Source organism: Zonotrichia albicollis, chromosome Z (genome assembly GCF_047830755.1).
Source record: "Zonotrichia albicollis isolate bZonAlb1 chromosome Z, bZonAlb1.hap1, whole genome shotgun sequence".
NCBI lineage: Eukaryota > Metazoa > Chordata > Aves > Passeriformes > Passerellidae > Zonotrichia > Zonotrichia albicollis.
The window spans coordinates 45,659,689-45,682,909 of record NC_133860.1 but is presented as its reverse complement, the minus strand read 5'-3'; the positions used below and the strand labels follow the sequence as shown (position 1 = coordinate 45,682,909).

At 43.4% G+C, this 23,221-nt stretch overlaps 2 protein-coding genes across 9 annotated transcripts in view; one reads left to right on the top strand and one right to left on the bottom strand.

Moving 5' to 3' along the window:
• SLC1A1 (solute carrier family 1 member 1) overlaps positions 1–22,115 on the bottom strand; it is a 107,244-nt gene extending 85,129 nt beyond the window's left edge. The window contains exons 1-2 of the mRNA XM_074532851.1: positions 21,968–22,115; positions 3,508–3,691 (exon numbers count right to left, since the gene is read on the bottom strand). The gene's annotated coding sequence lies outside the window, so the exon portion shown is untranslated. The remainder of the gene's footprint in view (positions 1–3,507; positions 3,692–21,967) is intronic.
• GLIS3 (GLIS family zinc finger 3) overlaps positions 21,432–23,221 on the top strand; it is a 156,095-nt gene continuing 154,305 nt past the window's right edge. For 5 of the 8 annotated variants that reach the window (XR_012578122.1, XR_012578121.1, XM_074532843.1 and 2 more), the window contains exon 1: positions 21,432–21,864. Coding sequence is in view for 5 of the 8 variants with exons in the window: in XM_074532843.1 (XP_074388944.1) it covers positions 21,447–21,864 (418 nt within the window). In the remaining 3 variants the exon portion in view is untranslated. The other 3 variants (XM_074532847.1, XM_074532846.1, XM_074532844.1) reach the window with 3 other exon arrangements.

Here is a 23,221-nt window from a genome sequence, read left to right as displayed (position 1 = left end):
TAGCCAAGAGTATTTGGCCCTGTGAATTGCTTAATACAAGGGCAAAAAATGTGGTTTTGAGAAGGGTTTGTAGGAGTCCCACATACGCATTATACTTAGCAATGAACTATAATGCCTGCAGCATGAATGCAGTCTTGGATTTCAGTTAGATGCTGAAGCTTTGATGAGGAGGACACTGGAAATTCCCCTTCTAAGGCACAGTCCAAGCACCCACGGCAGAACCAATTCAAGTGATCAGTTTTGGTGGAAATCAGTAGCTTGCACTGGTACAAGTAGCATCACAACATTAAGTAAAGCACTGGTGCAACTAGGGCTGAAATTCTACAGCCTTACTAGTAAGAGGACTACGATATCTAGAAACAATATGATGAGCAAGTGCCTCACCCAGCTCTGGAAATACCAGAAGGACTAAAATACACATTTTCAAAAAAGCTTTTACATAGTCACAAGAAAAAAAATTAGAAAAATCAGGGATTTAATGTCTTAGAGTTTGTGTGTAGAATAGTAAAAGTCTGAACTACCCATGTATTGAACAGTCTGGTCTAGGTCTGATAGCAGGAATAAATAATAAAGTAAGGTCTCAGAGATGCATATCTAAAATTGCGTTGAAAGCAATGGCAAAAACATCTGATAAGCATTGTTAATTGCCTAATTCTGCTCTCTCATATAACACTTTAAATTGGCTAAAATGCGTTATCCTGGTTACTCTTGGTATTTCACCACTTTAGAGGCATTTTCAGCAGGAGCATTATTCAATTTATCACCATGTAAGACCTAAATTGAAAAAGAATTGGAAGTTATATGTCATTTTTTGGTGAGATATACAAATGATAGGCTAAATGAAACACAGAATCACAGAATGACAGAGTTTGGAAGGTACCTCCGGAGGTTCTGTGGTCCAACCCCTGCTGCAGCACAGCCATTTGGAGCTGGTTGCCCACGACTGTGTCCAAATGGCTTTTGCAGATCTCCAGTGGAGGAGACTCAACAAACTCTCTGGGCAACCTGCACCAGCGCCCAGTTATCCTCACAGAAAAAAGGGTTTCCTGTTGCTTAGTTGCTTAGAAAGTACCTCCAGTGTTTCAGTCTAAGCCCATATACTATGCCCTGCGTTCTGTCTCTGCTCCTGTCACTGAACACCACCGAGGAGAGCATGGCTCTCTTTGTTGCACTCTCTCTTTGGGTATTTGTAGGTATGGATGAGTTCTCTTCTCTGGGCTGGACCCACATCAGTTTTTTATCATGCTAGACACTCTCCAGTCTCATTAACATCTACTAAAGATTATTGAGAATTACCTCACAGTGGTACAGGTGAGTTAATTCTCACACTCATGTGCGCATCCCAGCAAGACTCTGGTATGTTCAGATGGCTTAAGTGATCCCTGACCTGATCCTCTTCCACCATGGAAGAATTCCCTATGCATTTTCCTTTCTCCACATTTTTCATGTGTCTCTTGGTTTTCTGAAAGATGGAATTGCTAGTAAAGACTGAGGCAAAGAAGGCATTTTGTACCACAGTGTTTTCTGTCTCATAGAATCATAGAACATGAATGATTTGAGTTGGAAGGGGCATTAAAATCATCTAGTTCCAACACTCCCTGTTGTGGGGAAGGACATCTTCCACTTCATCAGCTTGCTCAGATCCCTATCCAGTTTGGCCTTGGACATTGCCAGGACATCCACAACTTCTCTGGGCAACCTGTTCCAGTGCCTCACCACCTTCACAGTAAAGAATATTTCCTGATATCTAATCCCAAACCTACTCTCTTTCAGTTTGAAACCATTCCGCCTTGTCCTGTCACTACATGCTCTTGTACAAAGTCTCTCTCCAGGTTTCTTGTAGGCTCCCTTCAGGTACTGGAAGGCTGCAACTGGGTCTTCTTTTCTCCAGGCTGAACAAATCCAATTCTCTCAGCCTTTCCTCATAGGAAAGGTGCTCTGGTACCTCCCATATTCTGGACACCTTTCCTCTGGACTCACATCCTTCCTGTGCTGTGCCCCCAGAGCTGATGCAGCCCTGCAGGTGGGGTCTCAGCAGAGCAGAGCAGAGGGGCAGAATCCCCTCCCTGCCCTGCTGCCCACCCTGCTCTGGATGCAGCCCAGGACACGTGTGGCTCTCTGGGCTGGCAGTGCCCATGGCTGGGGCAGGTCCAGCCTCTCAGCCACCAGCATCCCCAAGCCCTTCTCAGCAAGGTGGCTCTGATCTGTTCATTCCCAGCCTTTGCTGATACCAGGGTTTGCACAAGTTGCACATGGGCATCATGAAATTCCCATGGATCCACTTCCTGAGCTTGTTCAGGTACCTCTGAATGGCATTCCTTCCTTCAGGTGTGTTAAGTATGTCACTCAGCTTGGTGTCAACTGCAAATTTGCTGGCAGTGCACTCAATCCCTTTGTCTACATCATGAAAATATTAAATAACACTGGTCCCAGTATGGATTCCTGAGGGACACCACTTGTCCCTCTTGTCCATCAGGACTCTGAGCCATTGCCCACACCCCTCTGGGTGCTACCACCCCACTACTTTGTTATCCACCTAACAGTCCACCCATGAAGTCCCTCTCTCTCAGTTTTAAGGGAGAAGGATGTTGTGGGGGCCTGTGTCAAAGACTTTCCAGAAGTCCAGGTAAATGATACCTGTCACCCTTCCCCTGTCCACTCGTGCAGTCACCGCACCACAGAAGGTGACTGGGTTGGTCTGGCAGGACCTGCCCCTGGTGCTGCCATGCTGGCTTTCCTGAACCACCTCCCTGTCCCATGTGTGCCTTAGCACAGCTTTTGGGAGGGTCTGTTCCATGATCTTCCCAGGCATGGAAGGAAGGCTGATAGATGGGTAGTTCCCAAGGTCCTCCTCTCTACTCTTTTAAAAGATAAGTACAATGTTTTCCTTTTCCAGTAACCTGGGACTTCACATGATTGCCATCACTTTTCAAATATCACCAAATTAAATATCACCCAAATGTGAGAGTGGCTTTGAAAGTACATCAGTCAACTCCCTCAGGACTCAGGGATGCCTCTCATCTTAGTCTTCTGTTACCTACATGCAGGTTCTTCTCTTTTCACCAGCACTACTGAAAACACCATCTGAGCCCAAGAGTCAAGTTTTGTCTAGCAGTATCATTTCCTTTTCCATGGAAGATGAGCAGTGGTATTAGTCAGAGAGCCAGACAAGCTTCTGCAGTTCCTACACATTATCCTGGACAGAGGACCCAGCAGGCAGCAGATCTCTTCAATTGATATGTCAGGTCAACAGGTGGTTTATTCTGTACCCTGAACAGTGATTACTGCAGCAAGGAGTCACCCACTGCAATGAATCACTGTTTCCTCATGGTGCTATTGCATGTTTTAGGGTCAGGTGGACCAGATAATTTGCTTGAAGGTGCATGAAGCTCCTACTCAGCTTTGAGGATGGTGAAGCTGCAAGCCTTTAGGTGAGAAAAGAGCCTTCCCTGTTGTGCTATAAGCCACTTGCTTCCACCTCTTCCATTTTCCAGAGGTTGCACTTACCTTCATATTAGGGATGAACACTGCCAACTTCTCAGCTGCAGGTGGGATTGGTGGCTCTTCAAGCTGTTGAGCCTCAGAGAATGTCCTATCTCTCTTTCCTCTTGCCTTGTGCTATGCAGCCTGATCACTTCCTCTGGGTAACTCCTCATCTTGGCAGCAAAGATCCTCCAAGACTTCACAGTTCCTGCAACAAATTAAAATGAAACAACAGATTTTTAATGGAAGCATACTAAATGTCAAAGTAGCTGCTGAAGTACAAATGTCTTCAGGCTGAACATCCTGCTGTTATCAAAGAACTGTTTCACTTCCAGAAATCTTTCTCATATTAAATATCTCCAACTTCTGCCACTGCTTGCTATCATTATTTGTCCGTACAGGGATCCTCCTTCACACCACATCTAAGGTGGAGCTCAGTTTCTGTGTAAAGGTAACTTATCATCACCTCTAACACAAAGACAGCCTAGCCTTACAGCTATTAGTCAGTGCACGGCTTACATACAAAACTGAAACTAAGAAACAAACAAACAGAAAAACCCCTACAACAAACCAGCGTACTGCAACTTACAGAAAGTTTTTATATTAAATGTTTGACAAAGTTACAAAGTTTTCATGTATATCTGCTGTGAATATGACCACTAAGTGTAAGACTCTCCTTGGGAATGGTGATGCTCAAGAAAAGTTCTTAGCATTTAGAGAAGGCTTTAGTGCAGTCTCATAGGTAGCTCAAAGCAGAAGAGAAACACTTTCTATGAAAAAAAAATGTTTGAAACAACTTCAGACATACAATATAGATATGATCAGGGCATGGCTAGGGGAACAGGCTTCAGATACTTGCCAACTAAGGCTTCGAGTTTTCTCCTGGGTTGTAAGAAATGACTCAGAAGGGAGGATGTGAAACAAATGTGAAGAACTGCTGCAGGATTAGATGAATGGTTATTCCACAGAGGGAATAACCCACAGAGGGAATTTATATTGTATATCTGTAGTAAGTAAGTAAAGCATTGCCCAGTTTCAGATACCAAGTTCACTCTAAGCTCTCTGTGAAGCGCTCCTACCTGCAGGCTTTTTGACTGCCATAGGAAGAAAATCTAGTGCCTTCATATTTTTGTGTATCAGCTCTGGTAGGATAATATATTATTGGATCATTGTTGCACCAATGGGAAAAATTATGTTCAGAAATCCAAATTATTTTCTCAAGAAACTGTTGACCTGTCATATGACTTCATTGATAGGAGCATATTTTGCTTTCAAAAAAGTAAAATGGACAGGTCTGAGAGGAATGTCTTGTGAAAACCAGCGGTGAAACAAATAAAGGAGTATTTGTAGAAATGACTCTATTTCTGCGTCTTGCATTATTATATTAATGGGGTGTACAGATACTGAGGTTATGGCCCTGGACAAATAAGCATTTCTCTCTGCACACTTTTTCCTCCCATACTTCCAGCCTAGTGAGAACAATTTATGCTGAAATTGGTGTTCACATTTGAAGCTCCTGAAGTCTTTCGTTGCATACAGGGCATATTATGTGCCATAACAGCCATGTTGTTTTATGGCACATTTTCCTACTTCTACTTCACACTTGTGGCATCCTTGCCATGCAGAGCTTGGCTGTTCCTGAGCCACTTTTTTCAAACACAACCTGGCACACCCTACTCTACTGGTCAGACCTTGTCTGTGAAGCCCTGACTAGCTTGTGAGAAAGAATGAGGAGGCATGGGCCTGTGTTTTATTCAGATGTAAAGCCTTATTATTCAACTGGCCTGGAGGTCTCCATGCAGGGTGAGCTGCAGCTGTGTGAAGAGTTTATTGTCTGTTCAGCAGTGGTGCAGCTGGGTGCAGCACCTTCTACTTCCAATGGGAGAGTAGACAGGAATATGCTTCAGCTGGGACCTGGACCTCTCTTGTCCTATACAGGAGCTGGAGAGTAACAAAATGGCATGAAGCAACTGTGTTCATGCAGCACAAGCCATGGAAACAGACTATGTTCAGTGAATGACATTGTGGGCAGCTGCTTTGATGGATGGTTGGGAGGTTGGAGTTGTATGGAGGATGTAAGTCTTTGAGTTGTGTCTGTAATGCCTAACTGGGATGCTGGGCACAAATAAAAACACAGTGGGCTGTGAAATCCAGATTGTTGGATGCACTGTGCTGCTGATTGCAGAGGTATTGAGACATGGTTTGAGTGAAAAACAGATACATGGCCTTCTCTAACAAGATTCAGGCACTAGTTTTCTGTGTGGTGCAGGAAGTGCTTCTTTCTGATATGTTCCCTATTCCTGCACCTGTTCCTGGTTTGGCAAGAGGGTGACTAAATTTTCTATGTGAATAGCAATATGTTTTGTGAAGCATGAGGATATGAATTTATAAGATAATCACTGATACAAGAAAACAGCTTTTTCTGTTCCCACTGATCTTCCAGGTGACTGCTTAAGTGCTGCTCACTGGTAGCATCAGGGCAAAGACTGCATGATTAACCTTAGGGTTTCTGAGAGAGGTTGCAAATACATCCAGGCTCTATTAGGCTCTTCATCTGTTAATAGAGAACATTCTTTCAACGCCTGTATTGCCATTAATTGAGGTGATCGCCACATAAAAAGCACTTAAATACAACTATGAAATGTGGTTTTTTCACCCGTGATATGACTTATTTTTCAACATAAATATTGTTTGAGGTAAAAACAAGCTTGGTGCAGATGTCTCAGTTCAATACCAGTTTCTCAGTTCATTGTGTCTTGATGGCATCTTCATGGAAATTGAGTGCTTGTTCATGGTCATTTCAGTTGGAAGAACTATAAAACATTTTTCTCTTATTTCTCTACAGCACCAGAATTTGTACTGCTGTCTGAAGCTTTTACAATTTAAAATCATGAGCCATATGGTATTTACCAGTGAAATGTTTTTGTTCTGAGAGTCTAGACTTCGGAGCAGAATAATTACTGCTTTTTGTTTGAGTTAAACAGCAGCAAATTAAAAAAAAAAAAAAAATCAGTGCTTTCTTGGCACGATTTTGTGTAGAAGATAATTGAAAGAACCACAAGAGGCTGACTCCTCCAGCACCTCTGGAGGTCACTCTGAGGATCATCATGGTCAACAAGAGCAAGTTAATCACAGCCTTGAACAGGCAGACAGATTAAAAAACCTCCCTGTTCCCATGTGTTTAACTACACTCATGGTAAAAAACATTTCAATACTTCTTGTCTGAGTCTTTCGTGCTCCAGCTTGTGTCTCGCTTTTTCATCTATTGATGTGCACTTCTGAACAGAATTTTTGTCTACCTTCCCTATATCCTCCCACGAGGTTGTTGAAGGTAAGAGAAAGTGTAACTCTCTGATGAATAAAACAAGAGATGAGGAGAAAGCTCAGGTACTCAACAGTTTTTCCCCCTCAGTCTTCAATAACGATCTCTTCCCACAGCTCTGAAGTGGATGGGGAGCAACCTCCTCCCACTGTAAGAGATCAGGTTCGAGACTACTTGAGAAATCTGAACAGACATAATCGATGGGACCTGATGAGATACATCCCAGAGTCATGAGGAAATTGGCTGATGTAGTTGCCAGGCCATTTTCCATAATATTTGGAAAGTGATGGCAATCAGGTGAAGTCCCCGGTGAGTGGAAAAGGAAACATTGTACTCATCTTTTAAAAGGATAGATATGAGGACCCTGGGAAGTCCTCTGCTCTGTGCCTGAGAAGAGCATGGGACAGATCTACCTAGAGGAGGTGCTATGGCACATGGAGGTGATTCAAGAAAACCAGCACAACTTCACTAAGGGCAGGTCTTGCCTGACCAGCCAAGCAGCCTTCTGTGATGGAGGAACGAGATCAGGGGGCGAGGAAGGGATAAAGATGACATTTATCTGGACTTCTGTAAAGCCTTGTAACAGTTCCCCAAAACATCCTTCTCTCTGAATTGGAGAGAGGAATTTGATGCATGGACTGTTCAGTGGAGAAGGCTGAATGGCTGCATCCAGAGGGCAAAGGATCAAGGTCTGTCTGGAAATCAGTGATGGATGGTGGCCCTGGGGAATCTGTCTTGGGACTGATTTTGTTTAGTGTCTTCATCTGTGATACGGACAAAAGGATCAAGCACTGTCAGCAAGTTTGCAGATGACACCAAGCTGAGTGGTGCAGCTGACACATGTGAAGGACAGGATGCCATCAGAGGGTCCTGGACAAGCTCATGAAGTGGGTCCACGGGAATGTCACGAGTTTCAAAAAGACCTAATGCAAAGTGCTGGATCTGGGTTAGGGGAACCTCTGGTATTAACACAGGCTGGGGATGAACAGATCAGAGCAGCCTGAAGGCATTGGGGTAACCTTATTTGCAGCCCTTCAATGCTTCATGAAGAAGTTCACCACAGACTTTTTTTGGAGGGACTGAAACAATGGGGCAAAAATAGGAAAATAAAAGGGTAGATTCAGACTAGACATCAGGAAACATTTTTTACAATGAGGTGGTAGAACACTGCAACAACTTGCCAGAGAGCTTGTGGATGCCTCATCCCTGGGAATACCCAAGGTCAGGTTGAATGGGGCTCTAAGCAATCTGATTGAGGTGAAAATGTCTCTGCTTATTGCAGGAGAGTTGGACTAAATGACCTGAAAAGGTGTCTTCCAACACAAACCACTCTATCATTCTATGAAGTCAAAAAAGCAAGAGATCTCCCATCCCTTTTCCCAGGTTGACAGAAGGCTGGGGTGGCTCTCCTGAACCTCACCCAGTATATTCATCTTTTCCCTATATTATTGGGATCCAAAACTGGACACAGCAATTCATAGCCACCTCACAAAGGATGAATCATTCAGAGGTAAAGGAAAACTTCCCTGGATCTGCTGTCTCTGCCTTTGCCAGTACACCCAAGCATTTGGCTGTGTTTATTTGCAGCAATATTGCTTGCCAGGTAACAGAGTAACAGAATAATTTAGGTTGGAAAAGATATCCAAGACCATCAAGTCCAAGCACTGATCAAATACCACCATGCCCACTAAACCACAGCACGAAGTGCCGTATTTTTCTTTTTTCTCTGAATGTTTCCAAGGATGATGACTCCACCACTCACTGAGCAGCCGGTTCCAATGCTTAACCACTCTGTCAGTGCAGATATTTTTCCCAATATCCAACGTGAATATCCTTCCTTGGTGCAGTTCCTCTTGTCCTATTGTTAACTGCCTGGAAGAAGAGACAGATCACCATTTCACCACAGCCTTCCAGGTAGTTGTTCAAAGCAGGTCCCCCCTGAGCCTTTTTTCTCCAGGCTAAACAATCCCAGCTCCCTTAGCCGCTCCTCACAGGTGTTGCGCTCTGGAACCTTCACAGCTCTGTTACCTCCTCTGGACCTGCTCCAGCACCTCAATGTCCTTCTTGTACTGAGGGGCCCAGAACTGAGCACAGGACTTGAGGTGTGGCTTCCCCAGTGCCCAGCACTGGGGGACAATCCCTGCCCTGCTCCTGGTGCCACACCATTGCTGGCACAGGCCAGGATGCCATTGGCCTTCTTGGCCACCTGGGCACTGCTGGCTCATGCTCAGCTGCTGTCACCAGCACCCCCAGGGCCTTTTCCTGGGGCAGCTTTGCAGCCACTCTGCCCCAGCCTGTGGCACTGCCTGGGCTTGCTGTGACCCAAGGGCAGGACCCAGCACTGGGCCTTGTTGAACCTCACACCACTGGGCCCAGCCATGATCCAGCCTGTCCAGATCCCTCTGCAGAGCCTTCCTGCCCTCCAGCAGGTCAGCACTCCCACCCAGCTTGGTGTTATCTGTTAAGTGACTGAGGGTCACTCAATCCCCTCATCCATGTCACTGATGAAGATATTGAACAGAATTGGCCCCAGTACTGAGCCCTGGGGAACACCACTGGTCACTGGCCACCAGCTGGATGTAACTCCATGCCCCACTAATCTCTGGGCCCAGCCGTACAGACAGGTCTTACCATGTGAACAGGATGCCTGTCTGAGCCATAAGCAGAGACTTTCTCCAGGAGAATTTTGTGGGAAACAGTGTCAAAGGCTTTAGTAAAGTTCAAGGAGAAATATCCACAGTCTTTTCCTCATCCTCTGAGCTTGTCACCTGATCACAGAAGGGATCAGGTTGGTCAAGCAAGATGCACGTTTCACAAAGCCTTGCTACTGGCCCTGATCTCTTGTACTTCCAGAGCATTGGTGATTACTCCTAAGGCCTGTAAAGGGTAGTCATTAAAAGTAATAATTTACTGCAGCTTTCCTGGATAAGTGAGTAGTATGAATCTTGAACTAGTCAAAGACACTTGACATAACAACACACATTGGAATTAATTTGGTCTCTTTGATTCAGAAACTTGGGTTGGGATAGGAAGTGTGTGAACTTGTAACTCAATGTTTTCAACTTCTACTTTTTCCCCACTGATTTTTCCCTGGACAGGTAGACAATGTTGCTCTCTTAAAAATGTTCAAGAGGCAAGAGATCAAAATGCTGCACAAACTGTCCCTGTCTTGCGGCATAGTTACTCAAGAAAACGTCCCAACAGTCATACTGAATTGAACATTCTGCAGTTGGTGGCTGTATCTCCGTGTGACAGGTGAGCCAGTCTGGTTTCCAGGGGATCTCTGTCTGCCGCAGAACTTGAAATCTAGCAAAAACAGGTGGTTTCACAGAAATTACTTTTCAGAAGTTAATCATGTTGACAAGTGGCACCAAGATGTCAAAGGCTGAAGGGACCAGTGGGGAGGTCACTACCACACTGCCGCAGCAGAACTGTCAGGCATTCTGGGTATCAGGGGCTGAAGGCCCAGTTTTTTTCTTAATATATATGCAGAAAATATGCACTGGGATTCTGTTGAAGCTGCAGCAGTGTACAATAAAATTGTGGTTTCTCAAAAAGCAAGTCTGGAGCATGGAAAGACCCTGTCTCAGGTCTGTCCTACAGAGGTCACTGCAAACCCACTTCTGAGAAAACTGCAATGCTGGTTTGCAGCATTATCACACTAACACTAAATGCAGGCTGAAGTGTCCTTGTCTATCACCAGTATTAATTTACATCTCACATGTTTGCACAGTGACAAATAAAAATGTGATGTATCCTTTCAGACAGATTCAGCATAACTTTGAGAGCAAGACATAGTAAGCATTATGCTTTGACTTCTCTGAGCCACAAAAAAGAAAAAAAATAGGATTCCAGCTCATCCTGTTTTTTAAAGATGGACACTCAACTCTAAGTTAGAATAAAACTTGCATTCTTGAACTTCTGATTTTTTCCTACCTTAAGCAGATTTGATTTTCACAGATGCCTGTAACATTGTGTCTAGGATTTTTGGTGAAATCTTTTTATTGTTTGTTAGTATTGAAGAGTGGTGAAATAGAGTTTTTCAAATTAGAAAAACAGCTAATAGTACCTTTGAAAAAACATTTTCAACACTTGGATTGAACCTCAGATTGCATTTAGGGAAAAGTTTTATCAAATGGTAACCCTTATTTAACAGCAGTATGATTATATTAAATAACAGGTTTATTTTTTTGATTACTGTTCAAGTGTTTGTCTGCAGTGTTGGAGTGCAAGTGGTGAAAGAAGATATAGTGATTCTTTTCCCCTGACACTGTTTTAGGATTATGGTTTCCAAACCACTGAAATAAGCTTCAGGAAAGAAGCCTGGATCATGCTTCTGTATTTTTAAGGTCTAGACTAAAGGAGAACATGCAGGATTACAGCTGAATTGGGACCTCAAAGAGTTTGATTTAGACCTTGATTCACGAACTTATGGAAGTTCCAGCTTTGGCTGTGGTGGGGTTCTGCAGCCAGTGCTTGGAATGACTGTGTGTCCTGTGTTTCCCCATGGCATAAGAGCTTCTGCACCTGGGATGGGGCAGCCCTGGATGTACAGAAAAATGAGATGCTGGAAAGAAATGCTACAGAAAGGATCCTGAGAGTCCTGGCTTATGGCAAGTTGAACATGAGCCAGCAGTGCCCTGGCAGCCAGGAGGGCCACCCGTGTCCTGGGGACATCAGGGACAGCATGGCCAGCCAGGCAAGGGAGGGGATTGTCCTGCTCTGCTCTGCACTGGGGCAGCCTCACCTCGAGTGCTGGGGGCAGCTCTGGGTGCCACAATAAAGGAGATAAAGCTATTGGGGAGTGTCCAAAGGAGAGCCATGAGCATGGTGAAGGGTCTGGAAGGAAAGCCCTATGAGGAGCAGCTGAGGTCAGTTGCTCTGTTCAGCCTGGAGGACACTGAGGAGAGACCTCATTGCAGTCAACTTCCTGGGGATGGGGAGAGGAGGCAATGGTTTTAAACTGAAATAGGGTAGATTTGCTTGGATACAAGGATGAAATCTTTTACAATGAGGGTGTTGAGACACAGGAACAGATGTTCTGATTAGCTGTGGATGCCCCATCACTGGAAGTGTCCAAGGTCAGGTTTCACACTCTGATCTAGTGAAAGATGTCCCTGCCATGGGTCATCATTATCTTTAAATGTCCCATTCTAACCATAACCATGGTATGATTCTATATTTTGTATATAATAAATACCACAGAGAGTACTGGAATATGTAAAAAACCTTGTGTACATAGGGAAATATAGAATATTAAAAAAGGATACTTGAGTATAGACCCTTTGTAACAACAAAAGGTCACTTAGGAGTCAGCCATGCTTGAACATATCCACTGACTTTATGACTGTTACTTGAGCTACCAGCATCCTTTGTTGCAAAAACAGCAGTGGAGTATCCTTAGAAACAGATTATACTGGGGGTGAAACTGCGTTATAATACCTGCTCTGTCTTGAGCTGAATAATCATAAGAACCTAAAAATATCACCTAATGATCTTATTATGGCACATAACACAAATTATCAGAGGACTTGGGATTATAACAGGCAATTAAAGACAGGTGGCTGAGTCTTTTGCCCCTGCTATTTATATTACTAATTTATTAGTTAGGCTGAAGTTTAAAAAAGACTCACCATGGAACATTAATAGTTGGCCAATGTCCAAAATTATCATCCAGACCAGAATGGAGAGTAAAAATCTATTCTATTGAGACCTAAGGTGCTTGTGGTCTTTCAAAGTACATGTTTTGAGGAGCTATAGCAAGACCTGAGTAGAAAAATGTGATCCAAGCTCTCAGTAAGTAAGACCCAGTGCCTCATTCTCATATTTGGGTGCCCTTTTCTTACTCTCTCTCTTTCACAATATATCAGGGCCTGTAGGACATTCCTGGCAGAGCAAATACATTTCATGGAATGAGCCACCCAAAAGAGAAGCTGTCTGAAGAGGCAGTCAGCAGTTTCCCCTCTCCCAGACACTATGACATCAAAGCTGGGAAGCACCTGGGAATGTATTAATGGTGCAGCAGTGAAAGTTAATTAGCATCTACTCTAGAGATTAGGTTTTCATTTGTGCCAGTATACAAAGGCATATGCTCTGAAAAATCATTAGCCTGAGGAATGCCCTTCTGCCTACCAATGCTTTCTAGCCAGACAGCATTTCTTTTTGTATTTTCCTTCTTTCCTAGTGTCCCTACCTTGTGACATACTGAAAGCCATGTCTGCAGTCCACTTAAACATTTAAAACTTGTTTAATTTTAAGTATTTTTATGTTTTTCTATTGAAATCAAATCAATTCAAGCTGCTGAAATGTTTCCCTGTAATAGTAACATGTTGTGCTGTGAAAATTCCAGAAAAAAAAAAAAAAAGAAAAGCCTTGAAGAATGCAACAAAAATGTTCATAACTATTGACAGTCATTACTAGCATTCAGTATTGTTTTATTTTAATGGGAACAGGTTTTCATCAGACATTGATATGATAACTGTTGCTTGGATTTTTGAGTTTATATATGTGCATATGTGTGTACATATATTCTCTCTAGATATATGGTATCTCTTGCAAAAAAGAGATGATGTCAAAGTTTTTGGACGGCAACAAGAAAGAAAGAAAAAAAATGACACAATGATTTATAAAGATTGTTTATATTTAATTTTCCTGTTTCTCTGTGGTTAGGTTCTTCCACAATTTATATATCCCCATGTTATATTTTATGTTGTCAGAGTTGTCAGAAAAATAAAGAACTATATTAGCACATATGACACTTTGAATCTAACCCAGCAACAACAGTCTGAATTCAACTTCTCAAGGAATTATTTATAAGTGTTTCTGAAAGTCAGGATTCAGTCTTCATTACAAGTGTGATCAGGAAGGTAGAAAAGGAAAGGAAGGAGATCTCATTAAGTGTCACAGAACCTCTGGAAACCTCGGAAGATTTTCTCCTACAGCTAAAGCTCACTAGATTTGTGTGTGAAATCATTAGATTTTAGAATTTTACTGACAGTGTTATTTTTTCAAGTCAACTCCATTTGAATCCATGAATGCCAGAGATTTTTGTGGAACTGCAAACCCCTTCAGTTACAGCACACAGAAAATTACTAAGTTGCTTTGAATTAGGAAATTTTAAAAGTGAGCTCCTTACAAAATACATTAAAAAAATATAAAAAGCAGCACTTTAGGAGGATCAGAATGTTTTTAGCAATGTAAAGGAAACAGACAGAAATGTACTTAAATCACTTGTGCTGATGGATATGTATTGTCAGGCTCACAAGTTAGTGAAGTGCATAGGCATACCATAGAGTAGAATTTTGTGTAGTATAAGAAATAATAAGTAAAAATGCAGCTTATTAAAAAATTTAGATGCACTTGTGGATTTTTGATAATTTCTGAGACACATCATATGCCCAGAAAGACTGGAACATGTGACTTGGCGTTATTCTTTTCTGTATTGGGTTCTTTAAACTGGAGCAAAGAAGTACAATAGGGAATTGGAAACATTTTAAGGTTTTTTTGTGCAATGTAGACTCTTACAGCTTAGAATAATTAATTCCAATGGAATTAAGTAAAGATTGTAGTATTATATAGATCATCATAGCTGTTTTCTTCTCCATTCTACAAATGGATGAAAAAAAGAGAAGTTTTTAGCACTGCTTTACTTAAATTCAAGGAAAGACTCAGGAGATTCATTTCCAATCCACTATATCCCTGTAGTTCTTATAGAGCCAACTAAATGTGAAGATATGTTGATACAGTTATATCAACTAGGCTGGAATATGAGTGAGTACTGTTGTGAGAACAAAGTCAGATCAGTATTTTGACACTTGGCTAGCATATAGACGACTTTCTTATTTCTTACATATGTCTAAACACAATCTTTGGAGAATATTGTGTGACCAGCCATTTATCTGGACTTTGATTTAATTTCAGTAGAGGCTATAGGAGTCCTTTTAAACTCCAAGTGGAGAAATACTGTTTAAAGAAGAAAATTCAATGGTGCAGAAGCAAAAAACATAAAAAACATATTCTACAAGTGAAATATATGATCCTAGAAAAAGGTTAGACTTCTATTAGGATGAATTCTATGTAGAATTGAACAAAACCCACAGTAACATCAAATTATTCACATGTTGTTTTTAAACTGCACATCTTCTCCTAATGGAAATATACTAAAACAATGAAAAGGAGGGAGTTTGGGTGATTTTCTTAAGGACATAAAAGAGCACAGAGATACTCTCCCATGTAGAGAGTACAAAGCCAAGATACCTTTTACTCAGGCTTCATGGAGACATCTGATGCCTTGTTACAGGCTTTGGGCTCCTGTGGCAATACTGTGCACACAATTCCATAGCTTCACCCATCTGCCTCCCCCAGACCCCCTCCTTAATTGCATGTCACCCTTGGGAAGAGGCACACTGACTGCGGGAGACAGCCACGTTTGGGGTGAATTGTTCAATATCTGATTGATCAAGGACCTACTTTTTAGTGTGTTTTCCCCCACTATTTTCTGAACTAAATTTGTTTATTTTCTTAATTAGTAGAAGTCCAAAGGTACTACAAAGAAGAAAGCTAACTACACACATATCAGTATTTATTACACGGTATGAAGCAAAATTTAACATTAAAAATCAGTGTTGAGGTAAGTAGGCATAGAAACAAGAGTAGGAGAAAAATTGCAGTATTATCTGCATACCACTGAAGTGATTAATAAAATGATTACTCTCCCAAACAAGAAAAGTGAGTTTCAAAATTGTACTTATCTGCTGTTCAATCTAAAATTGCTGGGGCCTACAAAAGAAATCATTATTAATATCAGAAGATCTTACTGTAGGACAAACAGTAGTTCCACTTTATCACAGCATTTTCTTCTAAGGTTTCTAAATGGACTGTGGGAAATTTCCTTCTTTTTTTCTTACTTGGCCCTCAATTAGCATCCTACCTATAACAATGTTTCTAGCAGTGTTATTCATCAGTAAGTATTAGGGAATGGACATCATGCTAGCCTGAAATCCCTTATAGTTTCTCCATGGAAATTAGACATGTTTGGTTTAGTATACTTTGATCCACATCAAACTCAATTTGACTTCAAATTTGACTCAGGCATGAAGACCAAGCAAATGTGGTCCCCCTGTTCTCTTCACCTGTTTGTCAATGTACATGATATTCCCACTCTGGGACCTGAACCACAGCATATGAAATACCTAGAAAAAGTGTCAGCTAAGTATTAATACATTCTAGCTAAACTCCACTGCTGATATTATGTCTTTTCACTGATTAATTTTTTATGAAGCTTCTACTCATCAGTCTCAGTTCCAGCTTCTTCAGGTGTATTGTAGGAATGTAGAACTCCCTTGCAATTAATTTTCATCTAATAATTTTATTTTCTGACCCAAAAGGTTTTATTGTTACAGATAATGACTGCATTCTCCTGTAAAGGTTCTGCATGTATGTTTGTACCATATAAAACTAGACTACAATTTAATTAAATGAATTCTGTTTACCAGTGCCAGCTTTGTCTGTGTGTAAGAATGCTGGGGAATCAAACTCACTTTCTTTGAGGAGGTTAGTAGAATGCATATATTTTTCTCATATTTATTCCACAAGCAGATTTCTCTCCACCTGACAGCTTACATTTAAGAGTGGCAATGGAACAGCTTTTATTCATCTCTTCAATTCCCAGTGCAGGGTGCATTGCTGGAGCTGCAAGGAGAGGAACTGATTTGTTACAAGGACATCTAGATGCTGTTAGGAACTTTGAAGATCTTAGCAATATGTTCTTCATAAGTGTCAGTTTCTTGCAGTTGTCTCATCTCCTGCACAGCAAGTAAAACTCACTAAAAAAAGTAATATTTGTGAAATCTGGATAGAGAAAAGGAAATACAACACAGAAAAAATTTCTGTGGCCCTGCTATGTCATGATGGTATCAGACAGCCCTCCCTGATGTACTGTGAGGACCAGCTAAATGCAACCTGTGACCTGTGATTGGAAAGATGAAGAAAAAGGATCAAACTCATTGCCCAAAACTCATTGCCCATAATACCCTATTTTTTCTGCTAGAAAAAAAAGAGGTATCAGCCCTGAGATGCTGGAGCCATGGATGATGGGAAACAACAGAGGTCCCTTGCAGAGTTCTTTCTTGCCAAGAGTCAGTCTAAGCTAAGATGGGAGAGGTGCAAGACTTGATTTTACAGCTAAACCTGGAAAACCCAATTTGATTATATTTTAATATACTGGAGTCAGTAAAACTATTCAAGATGGAATTCAAGGTTTGGGGGTTTTTTTGTCATATCAGCTTAACTAGCAAAAATATTGTTCTCGTTTGCACAGCAACTATGAAAACAGAATAGATATGAAATGGAAGATTTGAGGTAAAATTAAAGGATTAGACCAAAAGTGTTAGTCAGTAAGATTTATTTTTTAATCTGTTGTCCCCCACCCCAAAAAAAACCAACCAAACCCAAAACCAAACCCCCAAGACAAGCACATGAACCAAAAAAAATCCCCCGAAACCCAAACAGCTTGAAAAAGCTTCTGCATTTCTGTTTGCATCTGAGGAATGATTATTCACACTTGGGTTTATTCAAATCAGCATGTCCAAGTCAACAAGAGACAAGCCCTCTAATTCTGTTAGTGTTCTCTTACCAAGTATCATTGTATTCCACGTACTCTTCAGATTCACTTTACTTTCAGTGGAATTTTGTCCTCCCATTAAATTGACTGCCACAATTTCAAAGGTGTTTGGGTCAAAAATTTTTTCAGATTTGCTACAGAAAAGCAAAAGTAATTTGTCTTACAATCCTAGTACCTAGATTTTTCCCCTAAAAGGTGAGTTCTGTTGCTACCAGTGTACAGAAGAAAGAGATAAGAAAAACTAAAACCAGCTGTGTCTTCTGGTTGTCACATTCCTCATTCTCTGTTCCCTCTGCTACAATGGTTTTCCTCTGGGCTCTGAAAAAAATAATCGGAGTTTCCATACATGATGCTTCAACATCAAGAGAGTAATTCCCTTCCTCAAAAAGGCCTCCAAAATACCAAAAAATAAAATAAATTTACTAATCTTTATTCAATTTCTTTCTCCCACTTGAAAGAGCTCTTTTCATAATCTTTAGCCACTGACCATCTCCTGTCAGGGCTCACTCACAAAGATGGTCTTTCCCTGGGACAAAGGTGACAAGGATTTATATGACCATGTCTCTCTTTTCCTCCATACCTGGGAATAACACTCTAGGACAACAAACCAAATGACATAATCCAAGAATCAGGCTAGGAAGAGACTTTGCAAGGACTGATGGCATACTGTGTTATTCCAATAGATTTTGGGACAGAGAAAAAGAAGAAAAGGGGGACTTTTTTTCCTTTAAAAAAGAGTATTTTGAAAAATGCTTCTGTGTTTGATAGTTTATAAACTGAAGGCTTAATTCAGTTCACTGTACCTTCATATAGCATGTAACTATACATTTCCTTGAGCAGTAAATAAAAGATTTTACTGAAATATGCAAATGTAATTGGCACTGAAGTGACAAATATAAATTTTTACCCTCAGTTCTTGGGTAGGAGACAGAAGAAGTTCACAGGTATTACTGTGGATTCAGATACATTTCTTGAATTTCAGAATCCACTAGCTCCATTAGATACATGCTTTTTGATAGAGGGGATAAAATTTGCAGTAGAGAATAAGCAGTAGTTTTCTGAAGGACTAAGACATAGCCTTTTCATAATTGGGATGTGTGCTTTATGTGAGAAGTATAGGTTGATACTGACGGATATGAATGTGCAACGCTGTATGACAGACATGAACATGCAGCTGTGTCACCCACTAAGAAAACTTTGGATGCACTTACTTTTAATGCACTTATTAGTCTTACCTGCCTTATTTTACATAACCTTTGCTGCTATTTCAGCACATTGAAAATGAAGAATTATCTTTAGATATGAGTTGCAGTTTCTAATGTTAACTTTGTTAATTGGAGGTTCTGATTGTCCTCTTTACTTCATGTTCAGGACTTCTCAGCAGGCTTCATCCAAGACAGTAAAAACTTATCCTCTATGTAAAGGCTGCCTATATCTTGTGTTTACGACCACGTGTTTCTCAAGGTGGTACATTGATAGGATTCATCACTTCTTTTCATTTGAATAATGGAGACAATTTACTTCCCATACATATAAATAATTTGATAAGGCAAAAAGATTTTTTTAATGGTGGTTAGATTTGGTTTCTGGTATTGTCAGGACTTATTTAAAGCAATTTATTTAACGCAAACTCACCGTTTATATGGTAGATTTGAATCAAAATGAGTACTTTGACAGTATATACCTTTTTTGTTGCCTGTGTTACTCATTTTCAGTGTGAGTCTTCCACTATCATTACCATGATGTTAGCTTGGGGATAATCCTTGAACTTTTTAATTATGACTTCCAATTAAATGTAATTGCATAGAAAATTCTGGCATATTGTCTGGTTTATCTCGGCTGTTTGAGGGGCCTGAAAGGCCCGGGGGTGGCCTTGGGCAGCCCGCGTATCGAAGGACGAGAAGAGGCTTCAGTTCTTCTTTCTGGTTTTATGTTTATTAATTGTTTATCTAAAAAATGTTCTTTCAGCCTAACAAAGATCCGCTCAGCAGTCAGCCATGGGCACACTGTGCCGTCCCACGGACCGCTACGTATCTTTATACTCCTAGTTACGTATACAATATTTATCATTTTTCCCCAATACCATCTATTCTTATAACTCGGTGTACTCTTAGTAATAACCAATCCAAAAATGCCACCGTGGCCAAAGAAGATGGAGGAGAGGAGGAAGAAGAAGGAGGGCAGGACACACCCCAATTCCTCCATCTTACTCCTCTAAACCCCCCTGTACATAAATCCTAAACCCTGTTTCTTACCCTCTAATTAGCTAATCTTTCCACCCTTCACCCCGGTGAGGCCCTCTTATCTTCATAAAGGTGTCGTCTCCCGTGTAGGGTCAAAGTCCTGCCACCAGACACTTCTGGCAACATTCCAGGACTCTCGGGCCCCCCAAGGATGGTCTCGGGGGCTCGGCATGCCAGGACTCAAATCCTGAGATCCCACAGCATATAGCACCAATAATGAGACAGTAGCAAAAAACCACATTGAGCTCACAAGTAAATTCTGTGCTTTCATGTGGAAAAGACCCCTTCAGCTGTCAGTTCTTTTAATATGATTTTTAAAGTAAGACGCAGCTTAAAAATACTTCTGCTTTAAATGTACTACGAACAGTAAACTTACAAGTGTCTCAATCTCTAAGTGTCCATACACTTAGAAAAAAATCCCAAAACACTGGAAGGCAATGAAACTTTTATAGAAAGACTGAAGCCTCAATATGTCTACTAGGTTTTTTGGGTATGTAAATAATGCAACACCGACTTCTTACAAACTTCATAGTCACATTAATTGGATGCAATATGAATGAATGACAAAGGACCTTTAGCTTGGAAGAGTTTATTCAGCTAAGGATCAAGGCTGGCCTTGAGGAGCCCAGAGATGTGAACACATCAAAACACATCCCCCTCCCTCAACTCTCCTCCTAACAGCACTCACAGCTCAATAGGGATATGGGCTTCCCTTCACCTTGGAAGAAGCAATAATGACTGCCACAGTGTCATTCTCATTCTTGGAGAACTGGGATTTAAAATTGTTTTAAATGCAGGGCTGGCCATGCTCGGCATGAAAGGCCGACACCTGCTGCAATCTTCAATTGCCCATCTATGTTAGTGGGCTCCCTTGCTGGAGGCTCCCTGGCTGACAGGACGCCCTGCCATGAGGTCTGCATGCTCACGTGCTCATGCTGGTGGAGTGATTGGGTAATTTGCTGTTCTCTCAGCCTGGCTTTTTGGCTGCTTTATTCATCTCCAACTTCAGCTCATTTATATTCTCAATTCCCCAATTACACCAACGGGGAGTAAGATGGACCCAAACTGAAAGAACCAACATGTTTCAGTTGCTGGGCCTTATCCTACATGTGTAGGAGTCTTTTTGAGAGCAATGGGCACTCTTCATGGCATTTACCTCTTGGCTGCAACTGGTGCTGCAAGAACTGATCATCAACTTGGGGCCACAGCATCCCTGTGCTTTTGCTCTGAGTGGATACTGCCAACAATACTGCCAATGGCTCACGCTATTACATTGTTAGTCCTGCAATTCCAAATCAGATTTCCTTCTAATTCAGAAAGGCTCTTGCATGCATATCACAGCTTTCTACGCCGGGTGGAAAAACGCCAGACATTAAGCCCCTTCATCCTCTTTCCCACTTCCAAAGCCCTGTTCCTCTGGTTTACCTGCTACCGTGCCCGTGTACGAGAAAACCATAACGTTTAGGTCCCATCCAAGCCCCTTGACAGCCTCCGTGCAACCCCCCACGCATTCCTCATGAAGCCCGCAGCGTGTGGCCCCCAGACTATCCTCCGGGGAGCCTGCAGCCCCCAGAGCTTCTAAACATTTCTCCTGCAGGAGTGGTGCGGCACCGCAGCTCCCCCCGCTCCTGTTACACACAGACACAAAATCCCCCCCGGCTCCCCTACTGCAAACAGCTCCGGCCTCCAGCGCACCCCGCGGTTCCCTCATCCCCTCTAGCGTCTGTGCAGCCCGTCCCCCCCCGAAGCTTCCCCCTCGACACCTTCCAGCCCCTACATGGCCGCCCCATCAATCCCCCTGCACCACCTGCCAGAGCCCCGGCTGCCCCGGCCCTATCCAGCCGTGCCCCCACGCGTTCCCTGGCGCAGGGGGCGCGGCGGGGCCGCTGCCGGCGGGACGCCGCTCCCCCCGCGTGGCGGAGTAGGCGCGGCTGGCGGGGCCGGCCCGGGCCCGGGAAGGGTTAACGGGAGGCGGCGGGCACATGACAGCGGGCACGGCCGGCCGCGCTCGGCGGGAGCTGCGCTCTGCCGGCGGGGCCGGCGGGAGGTGAGTGCCCGGAGCCCCGCGGCGGCGCCGCGCCCCGCCGAGCCTGCGGGCACGGCACGGCACGGCACGGCACGGCACGGCACGGCCCGGCCCGGCCCCTCCGCTGCCCCGCTCGCAGCCCCGCGCCGCCGGCCCCGGCGGGGAGAGGGTGAGTCGGCGGCTCACGGCCTCCGTGTCAGCGCGGGGAGGGCGGAGGAGAAGGGAAAGCAAAACAAGCGCGCTTGTGGTGCCGTCACTTCGCGGTTACTCACCTCGCCGGCCGGTCCGCCGCCGGGATGGGGACGCATCTCTGTCTGGAAGGACGGGACAGACAGACACCCGCCCGGGAGATTTGTCATCCTACTGGTGAATAAGCGGAGCTAGGTACCCGCGGCGGGAGGCTGCGGAGCGGCGCGGGCGGGAAGCCGGGAGCGGCCGGGGGTGCCGGCCGGAGTGATGCGCATCCCGCGGAGGCTCGCGGCTCTGACGCCGGGCTGTGTCCCGCTCGGGGCTTCCTCTCTTCTAGGGACTGGCCCCGTCCGCAAGAGACGTGTCGTGCTTGGTGAGGTGACAGCTCTCTTCATCTGCCGGCATGTATGTTGCTAGCAACTCCAACCTCTTAAACTTAATAGACTCGAAACTCATGGCTTATAGCTGTGCCCTCCTCCCTTGTTCGCTTTTGGCCCCGGCTAAGGCTGCTCATGCTTTGCTGCGAGATCTCTGGGGTGAGAGCGGTAGTGGTAAGGGTGGCCGTAGTTGTTCCCCGGTCCATCAACCGGGCAGTGTGTGGTGGCCTCCTGCACTGCCCCACGAGGGTGGTCATAGCGGAAGAACCAAGGCAGGGCAGGTGTCCATGGCTCCATACCTCTGGCTCTGCACTGCCGTCGGCTCATACGGGGACATTGTTGGTGGTTTCCCGCGTCCTGCATGGACTGAAGGTGTCACCATTGCTAATACTGCCTGCACTTCTGGAAAGTTCAAAGCCTTTCTAGGCAAGGTGAACAAGGCAGCACTGAGAGTAAAAGATGCACGAATCAGGGCTTGCAGGTACCTTTGTTTGCTAGGTGAAGATGCTGCGGCTACTGATGGCATGTCAGAAAGCCTGCCTCAGACTCAGGTACTCAGTGCTGCCTGATTTGTCTCAGGTTTTTTAACCACCTTGTCTGAGGGTTGTAGGTAGCCCTGCTGGGAATAACTTTGCTCCTGGAAAGCTCATGTTGTGTTTTTGGAGCAACCACTTGCAGAAGCACTGCTGTGATATTTAAGGTCGTAGAAGAGAGGAAGCTTGGGAGATCTTAATTAACATAATAAACTTGAGAGGGTTTCTCGGGCAGACTGGCAAAAATGGTAACTAAGCTAGAATATACATCATCCTGTCCACCGATCACGGCTGCTCTTTTGGTGGCAGTTGCAGCAGTATCAATGACTGCTCTGCTCTGTGTTTGTACAGTCCCTTGCACAAAGGCATTCCTTTCTGTGACTAATCTTCCTAGGAATTATAGTGATGCAAGTAATAAGTAATTAGT